Raw genomic sequence first — 18,628 nt, 5'->3', positions numbered from 1 at the left:
TGCTAGCTTCATTGCACTATGAAGACCACACAACCTGCACATAGGAATACCTGCAGGGGATTCACACTTGGAGGGTAAAGCAAAAGACTTATAACCATGTGCCCCACTGCTGTGCTTCTTCCACATTAGTGCCCCACCACCACACGCCAAGCTGCCATGCTGACTAAGGAGCAGTGAGGACAATACCTTCCGGCTGATGAGGCTTTTCTCACAGTAACGCTGAACCTGGAGGAATACAGAGAAGCAATGACAACTTGGCACCTCCTTTTCCATCTGGCTGCCCTAGGCTCAATGTCCCTGCTGAACTACCATAACGTCATCCCATTACTATTTTGACCACTCTTCCAACAGTACTTCTGGGAGAGGGTATCCAGTGTGGTGACAATGACCTATGTGAGCTGTACCTGTCCATGTTCGCAACTAAGCTGCTTTGGGTTTCAGAATAGGGAATTCCTTATATTTAAAATATCACTCATTAGCCCATTCTTCAACACTCCAAGGAATCACATACATGCAATCTTGCTTCCCCACAGACAGTTCCTCTCGTGTATTGCTGTTTTGACTAGAGATCTGCTCCCCCAATCGAGCTTTAGCATTCTGCCATCTATAAATACCACATAAAAGAACATCTCCTAAGACAGAATAGCAAACTGGAAAGGTGTCCCCAAGAAAACAGGCTGACATTATAGGCCAAGTCAGGAGATAAGGGTTTTATTTCCAGCTTCCTGTGCAATTGAGTAATTTGTTTGCCTGTCTGCCCTCATAGAAGATAATCAAAACACTACCTTAAAGAGGTTGATATTGTCAATTTGACTTTGAAACAGAAAATCGTTGATAGATTCTAGCTCTGTCCCTGAAAGAAAAAGAAAATCATTACTTGTAGGACTCACGGAGTTTCACCCCACAAACCATCTCCCTAGTCTGCTCAAGGCACAAACCATCTCCCTAGTCTTCTCAAGCATCTCCCTAGTCTGCTCAAGGCAGACAAAGCATTCATATACACTTCTTACCTGCCTGGGAAATGCTCTGAGTGTTTGGATTTTGATTCACGTTTCCTGCAAAACATAAAAGCTATTCAAGGCAAAGTGAATAGCAATGGGTTTGTCTGAATTGAAGAAACATACCTAAATGGGCTCAAAGGGAATGCAGTGCCAGCACTGAGACTGCTCAAGAATTTATTGTCCTTTCCCCATAGAATAATTCTACATTAAAAGGACAAGTGTTCTCTTGCATCCCTGTAAAACACTGTCTGCATTACTGCTGCACAGGGAGGAGGCAGGTAAGCAAGTACATACAAATACCAACACAGCTTTTGCATGATGAATGCTAAGGGACACTGACTGCAAAGTCCTTTCTTACACAGGCATTTGGTGACCTGCCTAGACAAAACAATAGGGAGCTGCAATGTGTATAGGCAGTCAAGTAAAGGGGCACCAGTTCTTCCCATAGGCTGCTGACAGACAAAACTAGGTTAGCTGCCGCCATTGACTTTATTTCCTATTTCTAGTATTTAATTCCCAACTGAAGCTACACAGCTTTGTAGCCTAAATCAAGAAACTGCACACATTGTATTTCCTGATGGACACATTTAACCAAGGGGAAGGAAAAATACAAGAGGAATACAGGGGTAAAAGGAGGGCGGGGAGTAGAGCACAAGATGAGGAGAAGAAAGAAAAAGGGAATAGAAAGTGGAGAATTGCATCTTCTCAATGATGACAATGATGGGCTCTCTACAAAAGGCAGAGGTTACCTTCAAGGCACATTTGAGACCAAGTGCACAAACAGAGAAATAAAAAAGCGATCAGATGGTCTACATATACAACAAAATGAGCATGCCCCAAATGAAGAAAAGGCAACATTCAGAAGGAATACATTTATCCTCAAGTGTTTGTCAAGGCAAAAGGGCCTCACTGATGACTAGTCCAGGAATGCTATTCTATATAGGCTCTCTGGCTGTAGTAACCGCCTGTCATCCATTCACCATTAATTCCCCCTACCATTTAAAGTCAAAGCTAAGAAACTGGAATTACAGGGACCATGACCACTCTCCTTTTGACATCCAGCACAAACTGCTGCCAACATAACCAGGTTTTACATAGATTTAACATTAATCCAGAACTTATGAAATAGGTTGATAAAAATTACCAGATTACCGAGTTAAGATATAAGAAGCCACCATTGCAAAGGCCAAAGGGAGAGAGGATGGGCAATTATATTTAAGAAGAATCAGTTGGCTCAGAGTCTAGTGACATTAACAGGAATGGAAGCTTTCTTACCTCCCAGCACAGACACAAACCTCTCCAGCAAATACAGGATCTGTTTAATATACATCAAGTTCTTTGCTTTCAGACGTTTCCTATGAAATAGTTAATGGGTGTCAGGCCTCAGAGACATCCACAGCGACTACAGTCCACACAGTTTCCTAAATTCCAAAAACAAGCAGCCAGGCTGATACAAACTCCACTCATTCATTATGGAGAAACTGGAACCAAGACTAATTTCTCCTTGATGTTCTTGTCTGTTACTCCTAACCACACTATTCACAGATGTCAATCACTGACATACTCCAGGGCTTTCACTTCAACCCCCCAAGAGTTTAACAGCTTTAGCACTGATCGTCTCCTCTCACACTAGTTATGAGTGTTCTGTCTATATTGCAGTGATGCCTAAAAGCTCAACCGCATCAAGTGCTAGGCAAATACAGAATAATTAGTGATATATGAAATAAACAACTGCATCATCCATGACTAGTCTGATGCAAAGTTTGGCTACTGCTGTTAAACTGCATAAAACTGCTATTTTAGAACTCATAAGAATTCACTGTTTCAGTCATGAAGGCAGCTGGAATATAAAGGGTCAAAGCTCAGGAGGGAAGCAAGAAAATGAAAACTAGAGTTTTTGGAACTTCATGCAGCTACAAAACTAGTGAGTAGGGACATACTGGGAATGAATTTAAGAGGATCAGGAAGTGCCATTAACCCCAAGAAGTCACCATCACTGTGCATATACCAGCCTGGGGAGTGAAACTTACAAGGCTACTAAGAACAGATAGTGAAGTAGCACTCTCATCTATGAGAAAGTCAGTGCAAACAGCCTCCCACATAAGGAAAGCAAGACAAGGCCCTGCCCCACAAATAAGAGAAACATCACTGATATCTCCTCTGCTTGTTCTCATGGCACTGGCCTCCTCAGAGATCCTCACCTGTATCGTTCCATGTACTGCAGCAGCTGGGAATAGGCACAGCACAGCTACAACAAAAGTAAAGACCTGGAATTAAGTTATTTGTGCCACTGCAAATGGATGTCTACACAACTCAACAGCAGGTAACAGAACACCAACTTCCAGGTACCAACTCACCTGAGAGCCACTGACTTCAGCGCTGTAGATGCAGGTTATAGTGTCTATCAGATTGTGGGCTTCGTCAATAATCACCACCTGATCCTTCAGTTTGATCCCAGAGGCATTTCGTGTTGACTCATGCAAGAGCATCTGATAGGGTAACACCACCAACTGCAGGCAAAACCCAAGCCAAGTTAACTCTTCTACTTCATTCCTGTGAACACCTATAAGCTCTTTCCAACCATAAATCTCAAAAAGTTTTGCAAGAGTGGGTAACACTATTCTTTTATTAGAAATGGGAAAGACAAAAGTAGAGAGATCCTATAGAATCGGTTCAAGATCACACAGCAAGTAAAAGGCTGAGCTGGTAGCACCACCTTTGTCTTCCCACTATTTGTCCCAGGCTTTAGCTATAAAATCTGCATTCAGCCCCAGAGGATTTACAGCACCACTTCAAATCCTCTCTGGAACACTCCTATGCTAATATCATGTTTCTAGACACTATGACACGCATCCAGGATGGTATCCTACAAACCACTATGTACAAGACCCACAGACCAACACACTTAGGTCCACAAAAACAGCAACCGTCCCAGACATGCCAAGAAAGCTGTAATTTATAGTCAGACCCCAGATATCACTGCATCTGCCAAGATTAAAACTCATGACACCCATCTCACTAAACTGAAAACTGCCCCTACCCAGTTAAGAGACTCAACAGAGAAACAGACTGTATCTTTGAATAGGCCACTCAAATACTCTGCAGTAACCTACTACAATACAAAAGGAAAACCCCCAGTGACCACACATACCCCTAATTGTCACACACTATCCCACACTGGAACCTAAGAAGGAGTATCAAACAATTACAGCCCATACTTTTAAAAAAAAATCACATCTTGAGAGAAATATTCTCAACCCTCCTGGGGCTCCTGACCTTCAAACAACCCCCAAATCTGGTCCCAGCTCATCAGAAGCAACCCCCCTGGAACAACACCAAAATGAAGCACGACCCTGCCTTAACAATAAATGCAAAATCTGTCAACACATCTCCATTGCTGCTATAATAAACACTCCCCACCACAAAATCATCAGAATCCATAGATCCTATATATATCTATCACAGAACATGGTATATCTCATTCAATGCACCAAATAACCTCAGGGAAGTTACACATGGGTGAAACCAGATGAAGTCTATGTTCATTCTGGTGCAATCACAGGAATATAAAGGATGAAGACACACAAATACTCTTGGCAGGACACTTTTCAAAGAATCATCACTCCCATCTGACCTCACAATCCTTTTTTTCATGGGAAATCTACCAAACACCTTCAGAAGATGGGCCCGGACACAAGAATTCATAATCTTACTGGATACTAAAAACATGGACTAAACACAGACAACAAACAGCTTTATGGCTTATTGCAATCTACCTGCTACCTCTGCTAATCTCCATGGTACTCCACAGGTAATAACAACCCTTATCCTTATTGAAGGGTCTTGCTCTTCCACTAAATAGGTCATATATTCTACCAACCTTCATTTGCTTTGTAGCCACCCCCATAAACATTTGTTCTGTTTGCTCCTAGTTTGCACTTTTGAAATAAAGCATTTCATTTTGTTACTCTGACATTAACTTCTCTGAACCACAGCAGCATCTCATGACCCCGTTTCTACTTGGTCTGGATTCCTCAGACATCTCCCATGATTCACTAAGTTTTCTTCTCCTGACCTCACATCTTGGGAGTCCCACTAACATGGAGCATCATGAAAGACACAGTCCCAACAGGGACTCTGCCCTATAACAGAGAAAAGCAGCATGAGGTATTTGAACTACATCTCTTATAGGCACTGTGGCAACTCAGGTGGACATGAAAGATTAATGGTGAATCTTTGAACAACTCAAAATATTTCAGTCAACACACTGGAAAGGGAATGTTTTGATCTGCAATTGATATGAAGCATTTTAACATTCCTGAATGCGGAGCAAGAGATACGCAGCCATTTCCAAATCTAAATTTTTGGTCCAAGAAGCCTCAATATACTATTATTCATTTTTCACCCTGAATCAAGACAAAAACATGTGGGGAAATATTAGACTTCATGTAATGGAATTATAGTTTTTCAATCAGCCCTAGTTTTGCTGAGGCAGAAAAAGCATTCCATTTTCCAGCTCTTGGTTTAGTTACTAGGAAACCTAAAGAATGGAGCACTAGAGAGCACAGGTAGGCAATTTATTTTCAAGAGTATTAGAGCTATTTCTCAACAGCAACCCTTATCTCTCACCTGGGCAGCAGGAATGGCATACCGACTTCCATAATATGGGCAGGCTTTGGTCTTTTTCCCCATGGTCACCAGCTGTTCAATATCTTTTACATCAACTAGAACTTCATCCCGAAGAAATTGCATTTGCTCATAGGAGTAAAATGGACACACAGCCCGGCTCACACACCTTCTCTTCCCTGCTGTCTCTTCTCCCTCATTCTTCTTCTCTGAGGACAGGAGTCAGAAAACAATCACAAGTGACAGCAATCCATACATGAGAATTAAGAACAATTACTTTCCACCTTTATAGACTTTCATCCATCCAGCTAACCACCCACTACCAACCTGGTGCATTTACAGAGGGACTAGTAATTTAGCATTTGGGCACTGAAGAGAAAATTAAGACTCAGACTTGCAATAGACTCTGCTCTTACCTTTTCCTGGTGGCTAAATCTAGTCATTTTCCCTCTTTCCATTTTTCACCTCACCCCACCAGCATTATACAGCTTCTGTTATCGTCACAGCAAAACTTCACAGTCGCCTGCCAAAACGCACATGCTTGGACTCCTCAGTACTAGCAGCAAGTTACAAAGACCAGCACCTTCCATTGTGACTGTCCCCTCTACGGCTCAGATTTAGAGAATTCAGGGAGCAATAATGTTTTGAAAGGACCAGTGCCCTTGAGCTGTAGGGAAAGAAAAGTTGCTGCCCTCTCATTCATTTCCTCTGGCACTATCCTTTCACTAGCTTCGCTCTGCAAGCTTTTAAAGCATTTCTAGTTCTTTTGAAGTGCAGTGGCAGGATGCTATGAAAGCCCAGCCTCCATCCATGAATTTAACTACTGCACTTTTCTTTTATATGCCATTCAGCTTATCACCATGGCATCCTTAGTTTGCTGCAGTCAGTTCCAGGCAGGCAGTTTCCAGAGAACACGACCAGCCAATTAAAACAAAACCAAACCAAACAAAATGTAAAAGCATCACTGCAGGCAACATTTGCAAAAGCCACCAAGTATTACTAACTTCTAAGTGGGGCAGAGGCTTGTACCTCACTTGCGTGCTTTTGAAGTTATTCTCCCAAACTGTAAAGCACTAAACCCTAAGGACAGGTGGTGTGGGGAAGATAATCAAAACCCACAGACCAAAAGCCTCAGTTCCTAAATAAAGGTAGTCTTCTAGCAGGGGTCAAGAAGAAGCTAACTGACACATTCCATGTGGAGCCAGTAAATTTGGAAGCGTCTCCTGACTGCACGCAGGGGTGCCTTGGCTCTTAATCTATCCTTCTGCTACATGATTTAAGGTCCAAAGAAAACCTTTAGGAGCTGAGGAAAATCCTGTTGAGTCTTCAGTATGGAGCCATGGTAAGTGGTGGAGGGTATCCTTAAAGAAAAGCTGTCATCAGTGGCTGAGCTGTGAACAGGTCTAGAAAGCCAGGTCTGACTTCTAGTCCCTCCTCTTAACTATTTTACAAGTCTTTTCTCCCCTGTCCTTTCAAAACCTATGAGGTCCAGTTGGAGATGACCATCTCCCACCCTGAAACAAGCATTCATAAGACACAGTCCACATAGCCCTGCTCACAGAGTACAAGGCAGCAATTGCAGAAAGTTTCCTGTATCCTACATGTGCTGCTTCCTCAACAGCCAGACAGAGGGCACTGCACTTTTGGCAGCTGATGTTTCCCTAGTGTCCCAGGTCAGGAAGTGCTCATACCATGTTTGTTTTTTTGCAGCTCCATGCAGCGGTCATTGATGAGCTGGACAGCCCCCAGACGTCGTACCTCTTCATTCACACACAGGCTCTGGGACAGAGACAAAGTGAAAACTAGGAGACCCCCTCTCACTTTTAATTTACTGTATAGCCATCAGTCTACTGCACAAGGCTAACCCTGCAGTATGTGTGCTGACCCCAGGTGTCCACAGCATGTTTTACTAGGGGACATTATTAAAAATGATCCAACTCCCTGCAAAATAACTTACAAACAAGCAGTAAAAGGTGCCCTGAGATGCTCCATGCTTACATCTAGAGGTCTGGGGGCCCCCTAATAGAGGACGTGTAATAGCTAATACCAGAAGTAAAACAATAAGCAGCTTTCCTAACATGTCTGGGCACATGTGATAGCTCCAACTTAGAAGAGGAAAGCAAGACTCTTAAACTAAGTCAAGGGGGCCAAAGCACAAACTATGGGAAATGAAGCCCATGCAGTTCTGCAACATGGATCATGGCTGCTCTAATTTTTAATTAAAATGTTCAGTCCCTAGATCATAGGTTTCATAGGCACAAAAGCGTTAATGCAAGTGTCCTGATGATTGCTGTGGGACACAAAGGTACCCTAACTTATGCTATCAATTAAAAAAAGATTAGAATAGCTACTATCTGCTTTATTGTGGGGAAGCTGGGCAAATGGTGGCCAATGCCACTTTTGACTGGACTAGTTTGTCTTCCCCAGAAAGAGCCAGTCTCACATATCTTGTTTTCCTGGACACTTACTCATACATAACACATATCTCCGGATTCCAGTGCTGATGCTCTCTTTGTGAAAGAGCATTTCAGTTTCCTACCAAGCACCTTAGAGTGCTGCATACCTGCCTAGATCCCAGTGACACCAATCGCGTCTCCTTGCCAAAAGGACTTTTCTGAACTTCATGTACAAACTGAGACAGCTGTGAGTGTGTGCGACTGCAGTAGTAGATCTGTGGTGTAAAAAAAGAACAGCCGTAGAAACACAAATGAAGCCAATCTCCTTCCCTCCAGCCATCCTTCTAAAGGAAGGACAAGCAGCCCATCATCACTCAAGCCTCACTAACACAAGGTGGGGCATACTTGGAGGCATTAACAGGATTTAACAATTGTGGAATTGTAAAACAGTTCTGCCCATTGCCTTCTTCCTTCCCAGAGTTTTATTTGAAATGTACTGTAAAGGCCTGCAACAACAGGGACACCTATAAGAAGAACAAAGCACTAAAACAAGAACAAAAATCAAGCCATCGTCATAAGCACACGGAATTGTAACAAGCAGCTCAGCCAATTTTCAGAGGAGTCTTTTTGTAGCACCTTTGGCAAGGGCTAAACAGAAGAACATGACAAGGACAACATCAGAGCCTCACATACCAGATGCACAGATTGCCAATAATGACAACGGGATATCTTAACAAAGCATTTACCACCTTGTGCTTGAAATCTGCTTTCAAAGGCTGAGCCAGTCAAGACTAGCAGATTGTTGTGTTATCACTATCAATATGAATAAAGACAAGAGGGGAAAAAACCTGCTAAGACAGAATTTAGAAAATTCCAGCCACAACTCCTGAATTCTCCCTCCCCTGTCACAGGAGTCTACCCGGCCTTGGCTAGACAGAAGCAGTGGCAACAGCTCCAGCTCCGGACCGAGCCCCATTGTGAGGCAGGTGGCAGCTGCAGCTCCGATTCTGGCTCTAGTCCCCAGTCAGAGTCAAAGGCATAGCTGCAACTCCCCCTTGCCCCAGATCAGTACTCAAAGTCAAGATGAGGCTGTTTTTTTCCTTCCATTCCCTTGTTGAATGGGGATGGAGACCTCATCTTGGAATACATATAGCATATGTTTGCAAGTAACCCAAGGCAAAAGATCTGAGCAAATTTTACAGAGGGAAATGGTAGCTGCAGAATTCTTTGCTGTTAGCAGTCTATAAAGTTGCAGTTGACAGACTGAGAAAAAAACTAGCTTAGATCCTAATTCCCTTGTGACTTCTTACCCCATAGGTATAAGAAAATCTCAAATGCTGCTTTTCCATGCTCTCTTTTAAGCAGCACTGCTAAGTATCCCTCAGATCTTACCTTGGTCACATGCTCCTCCTCCAAATCATCATCATCTTCATCCAACCTATCACAGAGAAAAAAAACCAAGAGAGTTACCTTTCAGCAAGTCTCCAGATAGTTGGTCTCACTGGCTGTGATCTTTCATGAGAAATCAACATCAAGCTACAAACTAATTCAAATTGATTGGGGTACTCCTGCTAGAACTACAATCCAGAGGTTCCTGGTTAAAGGGAATTGCCCCCACTGTTCAGGGTCAGACCTGAATTTGAGGTATGCAAAGAATTTTCCCCCATGGTCAAATTGGTATAGAATGTGGAGGGTCTGGCCTTCCTCTGCAGCACAGAGGGTGATGGTGGAGGGTGGGGGGGAAGAGAGATGAGGCACAATCCTCTTCCTTAGATCTCTCAAGTGGTGGAATTTTGAGAGTGCCCCTATCTCCCTGCTTCACCTGTTGCAGGTTGGGTGCTCTTGGTGTCTTCAAGCTATCCCCCTTGTAGTCGTGCAACAGGGTTGTGCAGTTTTGGGAATAGGGCAGACAAACACTTGGATGGAATGATTTGGATAGGGACGCTCCATGAGCAGGGGTTTGAACTAGATGACCTCCTGATGTCTCTTCCAACTAACTTTCTAAGATTCTAAGTGAGGTAGCTGCATTCTCACATGAAACCCCCAAACTCCTGACCCGGAGGCTATATTAAAAATCAAGTTTCTAAGAGTAGCAAGTAAATACAATGGACAGCAGGGGGCAAACTTTCACTTTTTAGGAAAGAGATAAAGGTGAAACTGCGGCATCTGCCAGAGCTTCACATCTCAGCTAGTCAGTTCTACAGTATTTCTTGGTACATCAATTAAAAAGAAAACTCCCAATACATATGCACAGAGGACACAAAGAAGTCAGGAAAGCCAAAAAAAAAAAACCCCTGCCAAATGGGATTCTGCAAAAACAGTTTAACAAAATAAAGAACTCACTACTGACTGAGGGCATTAAGTTTGGAACAGAATCTGATGCATTTTACCAGGGCTTTGAGACTTTACGATGAAACTGAAGTATTGCATGCTCTTCAAGCACTGGGAGTTTTGTAAAACTGTATGTTTATCAATTTCCTAGACATGGGGAGTGTCAAACTTACCTGGCCCCTGAACACAGGGCTGGTCCAGATCCTGGCCCACCTTTTCCCTCCCCCCATATGCTGGATCCAGTGCACACAGTGCCCACTCCAAGATTGCGCTGCATGCAGTACTCAAAAGGGGCCAGTCTGGGATGCACGCCACATGTAGCATGCACTCCAACCATTCCAGGACCCACGCTGCACACAGTGCAGGTCCCAAACCATATGTTGTGTTGTAAATCAACTCTGACACCCAGGGGCAGCACCAGGACTGAATGATGGGGCTCTGCAGGCCAGATCCAGTCCACTGATCCACTATGACATGCACATCACTTCATATTTAACAGGAAGGGTATGCCAGTTTCTAAAAAGAAACCCACACATCCACCAAAGAAAAAAACCTGAAAAGCTCCACATTATCCACACTACATATAAGAATCAAGTTCCTAGCGAGTAATTCCATACACCCAGCCCTTACCCGGCTCCTACTTTCTTCTCCTCATCACTCTCATACTCGGCCAGGATCAGCTCCTCCTCATTGTGATCAAGCTGCTCTAGAACATCTGACCCTGCCTCTTTGGACAAGATCTCCTTACTGAGCTGGAGAAGGCGTTCTGTCTCGTCATCTTCACACTTCTGAAATTAGCACAAGGGACTATCAGTCACTCAAAAAGACAGACTGTGCCAACACCACCACCACCACTCCATACCACATGGACCAGAGGACAGCAGTGTCCTCCAGAAGACAGAGGAACAGCTACCAGCCACATCCCCAGCAGAATGGAGAGGTTTCAGGTTCTTCATTCATTTTTCTACTATTCATTACTTAGTAAATTGTACAGGGGGGTGACATGCTCCCTTCCCCCTGCCCCACACCACCTTTCTCTTCCCCAGTCCCCTTTGCAGCCCCAAATCAGACTCACTAGCTGGATTTGTTCTGGAGATGGACTGACTGCCATCCATCTGGCCTGAAATGAAAAAAGGTCAGGCACCACTGATCTACAGTATGACCCTATTTGTCTACTCTGTATTTGAATCAGTTATAGTTGGTTCTTTTTGTTCTCAAACTTAAGTTTTCACTACCTTTAACCCCCGCCCCCTCTGGGCACAGCTTTACGAGCACTCGTGGTGCTCTGGTGTGGTGCCAGAGGACTGGAAAAGGGCCAATGTGGTTCCCATTTTCAAAAAAGGGATGAAGGAGGACCCAGGAAACTATAGGCCAGTTAGTCTTACCTCGATCCTGGGTATACTTTTTGAGACAATTATCATGGCACATGCCCATGAGGGGCCAGCAGGGGAGATTATGTTTAGGGGCAACCAACACAGGTTCATTAGAGGCAAGTCCTGTCAGATCAACCTGGTGGCCTTCTATGATCAGGTCACAAAATCCTTAGACGCAGGGGTAGCAGTGGACGTCGTAATCTTTCTGGACTTTAGCAAGGCCTTCGACACTGTCTCGCACCCCACTCTCATTAAGAAATTAGGTGACTGTATTGTCGATGCCTAGACGGTCAGATGGGTCGCAAATTGGCTGGAGGGCCACACCCAGAGAGTGGTGGTGGATGGGTCTTATTTGACCTGGAGGGATGTGGGCAGTGGGGTTCTGCAGGGCTCGGTCCTCAGGCCTGCACTGTTCAACATCTTCATCAGCAACTTCGATGAGGGGGTAAAAAGCACCCTGTTCAAATTCACAGATGACACTAAGATGTGGGGGGAAGTGGACACGCTAGAAGAGAGGAACAGGCTGCAATCGGACCTGGACAGGTTACAGGGGTGGGTGGATAAGAACAGGATGGGATTCAACACTGAGAAGTGCAAAGTACTGCACCTGGGGAGGAAGAACAGGCACCATACCTACAGGCTGGGGAACTCCCTTCTCATCAGTGCAGAGGCAGAAGAGGATCTTGGAGTCATTATTGATGCCATAATGAACATGAGCCAACAGTGTGGGGACGCGGTCAGGAAGGCCAACCATACCTTGGCATGCATCCACAGATGCATGTCAAGCAGGTCCAAGGAGGTGATCCTCCCCCTCTATGCGACACTGGTCAGGCTGCAGTTGGAGTACTGTGTCTAGTTCTGGGCGCCACACTTCAGGAGGGATGTGGACAACACGGAGAGGGTCCAGAGGAGGGCCACTCGCATGATCAGGGGGCAGCAGGACAGGCCCTATGAGGAGAGGCTATAGGACCTGAACTTGTTCAGCCTCCACAAGAGAATGCTGAGGGGGGATCTAGTGGCCGTTTACAAATTAGTCAGGGGGGACCAGCAGGTACTGGGGGAGTCCCTGTTCCCCCGAGCACTACCAGGAGTGACTAGAAATAACGGTCACAAGTTGGCAGAGAGTAGGATTCAGACTAGACATCAAGAGGCGCTACTTCATTTGCCCTGTGTATGTGAGTGCCTGTGTGAGAGGGTGAATGGTGAAAGAATGATAACTATTTGCATGAAAACAGAAGATTTAACTGATTGCATAAGCAACAAGGCACCAATGTATGATTTATCAGACAGTAAACTAATTAAGCTAATTAATGGGTGGCTGAAGAACTCATCTGTGATCAGATGCAAAGATAGTGAGAAGAAGGAATTTTGCATATCCTGCCATTTGAACTACAGAATGCTGTAAGGCAGAGATACCAACTATACAATGCTTCAAAACTGAAATCCCAACTCCAAGATACCAACTTTACTGTAATGACCTCAAGCTGAGATAACCAGAAGATGGGTAAGAAACAGCCTCTAATTAAAAACAGCATGGAAAAACCCCAATGCTGAACAAAGACTTGAAATCCCTTTAGAAGTGAGATGCAGACAAGCCATGATGGGGAATCTACTCTCTGCAACCTCCTGAAGCACAAGCGAGTCTGTTCCCCCTGGCTCATCACTCTCAACGAGCCTGGACTGGCCATCCAGTGATAACACTGAGTAACTTCTGCTGGTAATTATATCTTACTGGAGTAGTTTTGTATATTTGTCTATGTCTGTCTGTCTGTCTGCTTGTGTATGTCTGTTTGTATACTGGTGTGTCCAAGCTTATGTATCTGCTTCACGTAATCAATAAACACTGCGTTTTGCCTTATCCCCCTGTATAAGGTCTTGGTCTTGACTGGAGCAATTGACAATTTAAAGTAACACAAAAAACCCACAGATGATTGTTTTCTTTTGCTACCACAATTCAAGAGATTAATTTAAATTCAAGCCTAGGCATTTTTAAATATTCTAACCCTCCCCGCAAAACCCAAACGTCATATTTGATTTTTTGGGGGAGTAGGGGAGGAACTGTGTACACGTGTATTTTCAAAAAAACAAACTGTAATTTGCGCCTTTCAGTTCAAGACTCTAATGCCACAATTTCCCACACAGTTAAACATGAATAGTCTCAATGACGTCAACAGAACAATTCAAAGTAAAATTATGCATACAAATAAGTGTTAGCAGGACACAGCCACCAGTACAGACATCTGTCTGCTCTTTGGGATAACTCACCTTTCTTTTAGATGCATATTTTAGTTGCACATTGTGACGAATTTTCTCAAGATGCTCTTCTCGCTTTTTCCTCTTGATCTGTTCTTCCTAAAACATACAGAAAGCAGAGAAAAGAAATGTACTCATTTAGGCCTACAAGCCAGAATTCCTCTCCAGGCACCCTGGCTCACAATCACCAACACACCATTCCTATCTCTCTGTATCTATTGCTAGCATATGCCTCATGGCTCAGGCCTGCAGTAACTTGATATTATGGTATGGGCATAATATCAAGTTTCCCTTTTACAGAACTTTTCTTTAACTAAATATTGCTAAAACAAATCACATCAAACTTACGATACAGTTACATTCACAATGCAGCAAATGCTTCATTTCAGCACTTGGAATTCCAAGAACTATTTCTACTGAGCAGAGAAAGAATGAGCACTTGAAAGCCTAAATTTTAAGAAAGTACAATATCGTATCGGTTTGCCCCCAGTCCCCTATTCTTCCAATCCAAATACTAACAATCACCAGCTAGTCACGTAGCAGTTGGTCAGGACATCTTCCAAATTCAGTGAATTCTGAGGATCTGATGTATCCCTGTTTATCAAAATGTTTTTCTAAACCCTAAGCTTCTATGAGCACAAGCACATGCAGTTTTTGGCTACAAAAAGCCACAAATATAATCAGAATTCTGTGATTACACTGTCAGGCAACCTGCCAAACAAGACATGGGCATTATCCCATTCACCTTAATATGGTATTACAATTGCACCAGGAATCAGTTTACATGTCAACCTTGTTTCATTGCTGACAGCTTCACCTAATGACATCCACCAAATTGCAGGGGTGTCAATTTTACCCTGGGCTGGATCCAGACAGGAGGGGGCTTCTTCTCAGCCGGATCTATGGGCCTGGGTGGCAGCGTGTGGGTCCGGGCGGGTGGCAACATGTATTATGGGGCATGCAGCTGGACAGAGCTGCATTTGTGCAGTGCAAAGCCAGCGGCACACATTTCATGAGCCAGGGGCATGCAGTGGTGCAGAACTCTGGCCAGGCAGCAGCACAGAGCTGGGGATGTACAGTGGCATGGAGCCATGTTCAGCCACATCTCTCTGCTACTGCACATTCCTCGTTATCTGTGGACACATGCCCCTGGCTCTGCACTGTGTGAACATGGTGCAGCCACACGCCCCAGCACTGCTGACCAACCAGAGCTCCATGCTGCCAGGCAGTGGCACAGAACTGGAGATGTGCAGCTGCATAGATCCTCATTTGTGTAGCTACACACCTGCAGCTCCACGCCACTGCCCAGCAACAGAGTTCTGTCCAGTTGGCAACATCAGGGGCGTGCAGCAGCGTGGAGCTTAGGAGCAGTAGCACTTCCAATAGCCTAGGCCCAGAGCTTGTATGTTTGACACCCCTGACCTAATGGCTTAACCACCGGAGTAGGACATCCTTCTTAAATGTTCTCCCAACAAATTGGCAGGGCAATCTTCAAAATAAAGTTAGGCAGAACATGCACCTCTTTGCAGGTTCATAATTTTAAACTGCGTTTCCAGTTAGTAGAACAATGAAGACACTTGATACAATCTTCAGAAACAAGGGTAAATATAGATGTTTACAAACTGCCAACTAAGCAGGATGATCATATATCCTGGTTTGGCCAGGACAGTCCCAGATTTCATAGGCCATCCCAGCCAGTTAGTGAAAATGGAAACAAAAGTCCTGGATTAGCACCACCCAGCCAAAGCTGCCCAGCCTGGCTCCCCCTGAGCAGCAGTTGGAGGCAGGGGCAGACTGGGCTGGGTACCGCTTCTCCTGTCAGAGGTGAGGGAATCAAGGGAGAGACAGGGGAGAAAGTGTCCTGGATTTCCTTCAAAATAATATCATCACTCTACAACTGAGACAACTGAGCAGATCAGAAGTTTTGGGCAGGAGTGATGTAAATCTGTTGGTGTAGTTTATGCTAGTCTCTTACAGCCCTGAACAATTACACTGGGGTCCGAAACAGAAAGACATGCAGGTATCCCAAGGTCACAAAGCAGGCAGCTATTAAGGCAGTGATTCTCAATCATTGTTAGACTCAAGGCACCCCTGAGAAAATGCCAGCTCTTAGCTTCCATTTGTTTATTTTGACTACAGAAAAGTAATAGAGCAATTATTCTGCTGTAAAGAACTCAGGAAAGCCACCACAGGGAAGAATGGTTTTGACACTAGGGATTCCTGTTTGAAATCTCAGGTTTGCCTTGTGAATCACGTGGCGACGTTGCACACTTAACTGCACTAACATTACAGGGCAAGCCAAGAATCACTTTATTATTGTGTTTTGCAGCTATGCTGTATGGCAGGTAAGTTAAACTGAATAGCCCCCTGTTGTGGTGCTGCTAGAGATGCTGGGAATTTGGGGGCACAACAAGCAGGGGCAGGGCCTATCCTAGCAATCCGAGGCAGGGACCAGCTGTTAGCCCTGCTGCCTACCCGAGTACCCTCATCACCACATGGGAATCTGACCTGGGTACAGGGCACATTGGCCACTCCTGCTCCAGAGTGGCAGTTAGAACAGGGGACTCCATTTCCCAGCAGCCCTGGCTCTTGGCTGGTCTCCACGGAGATCTTAGGAGCTCAGGGATATGACAGCGTGGGATACAGAACCAGGTCTCTGCCCAGGCCTGGCCTGGCTCTGCACTGTCACGCCCCTGCACTCCCGGGGTCTCCACAGAGACTGGCCAGGGGCCAAGCAGGGAGCTGCTCCACAGCTGGGGCCAAGACCTCGCTGCGGTGACAGCATGGGGCAGGGCTGGGGCAGAGCTGCAATCCACTGCCCACAGGCCCATGCCTGTGGAACCCGTGCTTGTTGCAGAGGTATGACAGTGCAGGGCTGTGCTGGACAGGGGCAAAGCCCTAGTTCTGCACCCCACACTGCCATGACCCTGAGCTCCAGGATTCTCCAAGGAGACCAGCCAGGACTGCTGGAAAATAGAACCCAGCTGCCAGCCAGATCCACCACTTTGCCAATCCTGGGTCAGTTAGAATTGTAGCAAAAAATGAGGGTTGGGAGGGACCTTAGGAGCACACCTAGTCCCACCCCCTGCTCAAAGCAGGACCATCCCCAACTAAATCATCCCAGCCAGGACTTTGTCTCGCCGGATCTTAAAAACCTGCAAGGATGGAGATGCCTCCATGGGTAAGCTGCCCAGTGCTTCACTACCCTCCTGGTGAGAAAGCTTCTCCTAACATCCAACGTACGCTTCCCTTGCTGCAACTTGAGGCTCTCAACCTCTATGATGGAGTTTCCTGCAGTGGATGGAGCAGGGCTGTTTCAAAAACAGCACTTGCCTTCTGGCACATCTGAAGGACAGCCTGAGCCTGCCCTTCCCTTCCTCTGCCATTCCCCTGCCCAAAGCCTGATCCCAGCTTGACTCAGTGACACTGCAGCACCCTTCAAGGGATCTCAAGGCACTTGGGGCAGCCCCGCTCTATGACAGTCATAATCATAGAAAGGTATCCAGGTACTAGCTGTATTGGTCTAATGGAAAAAGCAATCAGGGCTCACAGTAGAAATGATGACTTTTATTAAACCAACAAGATTTTTGCAAACTCCCAGAGGAGTTTTCCATCTATCAACTCCTCTGTGAAATCCTATGAAATATGAACTTTCATTTCTACCCAGGAGAACTTTTACAACCTTTCCTCCAATGCCTGATGAAGGGTGTTTGTGCCCAAAAACTTGCAAATAACGATTTCTATTTTTTTTTGCAAAAATCTTTGTGGTCTAATAAAAGATATCTCTACTATCAGTCCTGATAGTCGTAGACAAGCAGGGCTGGACACAGCCTCCAGGATCTGAGGACAGCAGGCAGCAGGAGCCCGTTGGTCTCGGGCCAACAGGTGCCCACCAGAACCCACCACCAAGCAGCGTTCCCTCCATCCCCAAGTCCTGCTGCTACAAGAGGCTCTCTCAGGGCCAGGCAGTGCCCCCACCCCCACCTTGGCTCTGTCGGCCCGGTCCCGCGCCGCTTTGCCCTGCACGAACTCGGCCACCCAGGCCGGCTCCCCGGCGGCCGGGTCAGGGGCGCCCCCCGGCGACGACTCCCGGTCCCGCTGCTCAGGCTCCTGCAGCAGCCGCGCCTCATCCTGCCGCTTCCGCTCCTCGCAGTCGCGCAGCCAGGCCAGGGCACCGCAGATCAGGCTCAGGGACTTGCCCTGCGGAGGGAGAAGGGGGGCAGCATGACGTCACGCGACGTCACACCTCCGCACGCCGGCAGTACCCCCGGCCCGGCACGCACCGTCCCCGTAGGGCTCTCGAAGATGCCGACCCCGCCGGCCTCCAGGGCGCGGTACAGCGCGGCCATGAACTCCTCCTGGATCCGGTACGGGGAGAACGGGAAAGGGAAGCGCGCGCCTCCCTCCCGCGCGCCAACGACCGTCCCCGCCTCAACCGCCATTGTGCCACAGCCCGCTGCCCGCTTCAAACGGACCGCCCAGGAGGCCCCACCCTCCCGCCGGCGTCTAACGTCACCCGGCCCGGCGGTGGCAGCGCATGCATGAGCTCCGCCCACCGCCTCGCTCTCATTCGGAGACGCGGGGGGAGAGTGAGCGTTCGGGAGATGGGTGGGGGGGTTGTCGCAGCGACGGCATGTGACGGCAGTTG

The 18,628-nt window shown here is 46.2% G+C and overlaps 1 protein-coding gene across 6 annotated transcripts in view; it reads right to left on the bottom strand.

The window, feature by feature from the left end:
• DDX11 (DEAD/H-box helicase 11) overlaps positions 1 to 18,628 on the bottom strand; it is a 32,479-nt gene extending 13,851 nt beyond the window's left edge. For 3 of the 6 annotated variants that reach the window (XM_090043371.1, XM_090043372.1, XM_090043376.1), the window contains exons 1-14: positions 18,264 to 18,628; positions 17,965 to 18,180; positions 13,993 to 14,079; positions 10,985 to 11,142; positions 9,416 to 9,461; positions 8,191 to 8,298; positions 7,319 to 7,406; positions 5,631 to 5,836; positions 3,359 to 3,511; positions 3,203 to 3,249; positions 2,277 to 2,356; positions 1,011 to 1,055; positions 786 to 853; positions 187 to 225 (exon numbers count right to left, since the gene is read on the bottom strand). In XM_090043371.1, the coding sequence (XP_089899497.1) occupies positions 187 to 225; positions 786 to 853; positions 1,011 to 1,055; positions 2,277 to 2,356; positions 3,203 to 3,249; positions 3,359 to 3,511; positions 5,631 to 5,836; positions 7,319 to 7,406; positions 8,191 to 8,298; positions 9,416 to 9,461; positions 10,985 to 11,142; positions 13,993 to 14,079; positions 17,965 to 18,180; positions 18,264 to 18,422 (1,500 nt within the window). In that variant the 5' untranslated portion in view covers positions 18,423 to 18,628. The remainder of the gene's footprint in view (positions 1 to 186; positions 226 to 785; positions 854 to 1,010; positions 1,056 to 2,276; positions 2,357 to 3,202; positions 3,250 to 3,358; positions 3,512 to 5,630; positions 5,837 to 7,318; positions 7,407 to 8,190; positions 8,299 to 9,415; positions 9,462 to 10,984; positions 11,143 to 13,992; positions 14,080 to 17,964; positions 18,181 to 18,263) is intronic. The other 3 variants (XM_090043373.1, XM_090043374.1, XM_090043375.1) reach the window with 2 other exon arrangements.

The sequence above is a fragment of the Crocodylus siamensis genome, chromosome 4, assembly GCF_052110815.1.
Source record: "Crocodylus siamensis isolate JL-2025a chromosome 4, ASM5211081v1, whole genome shotgun sequence".
Classification (NCBI taxonomy): Eukaryota; Metazoa; Chordata; order Crocodylia; family Crocodylidae; genus Crocodylus; species Crocodylus siamensis.
This window is presented reverse-complemented; position numbering and strand designations above follow the sequence as displayed.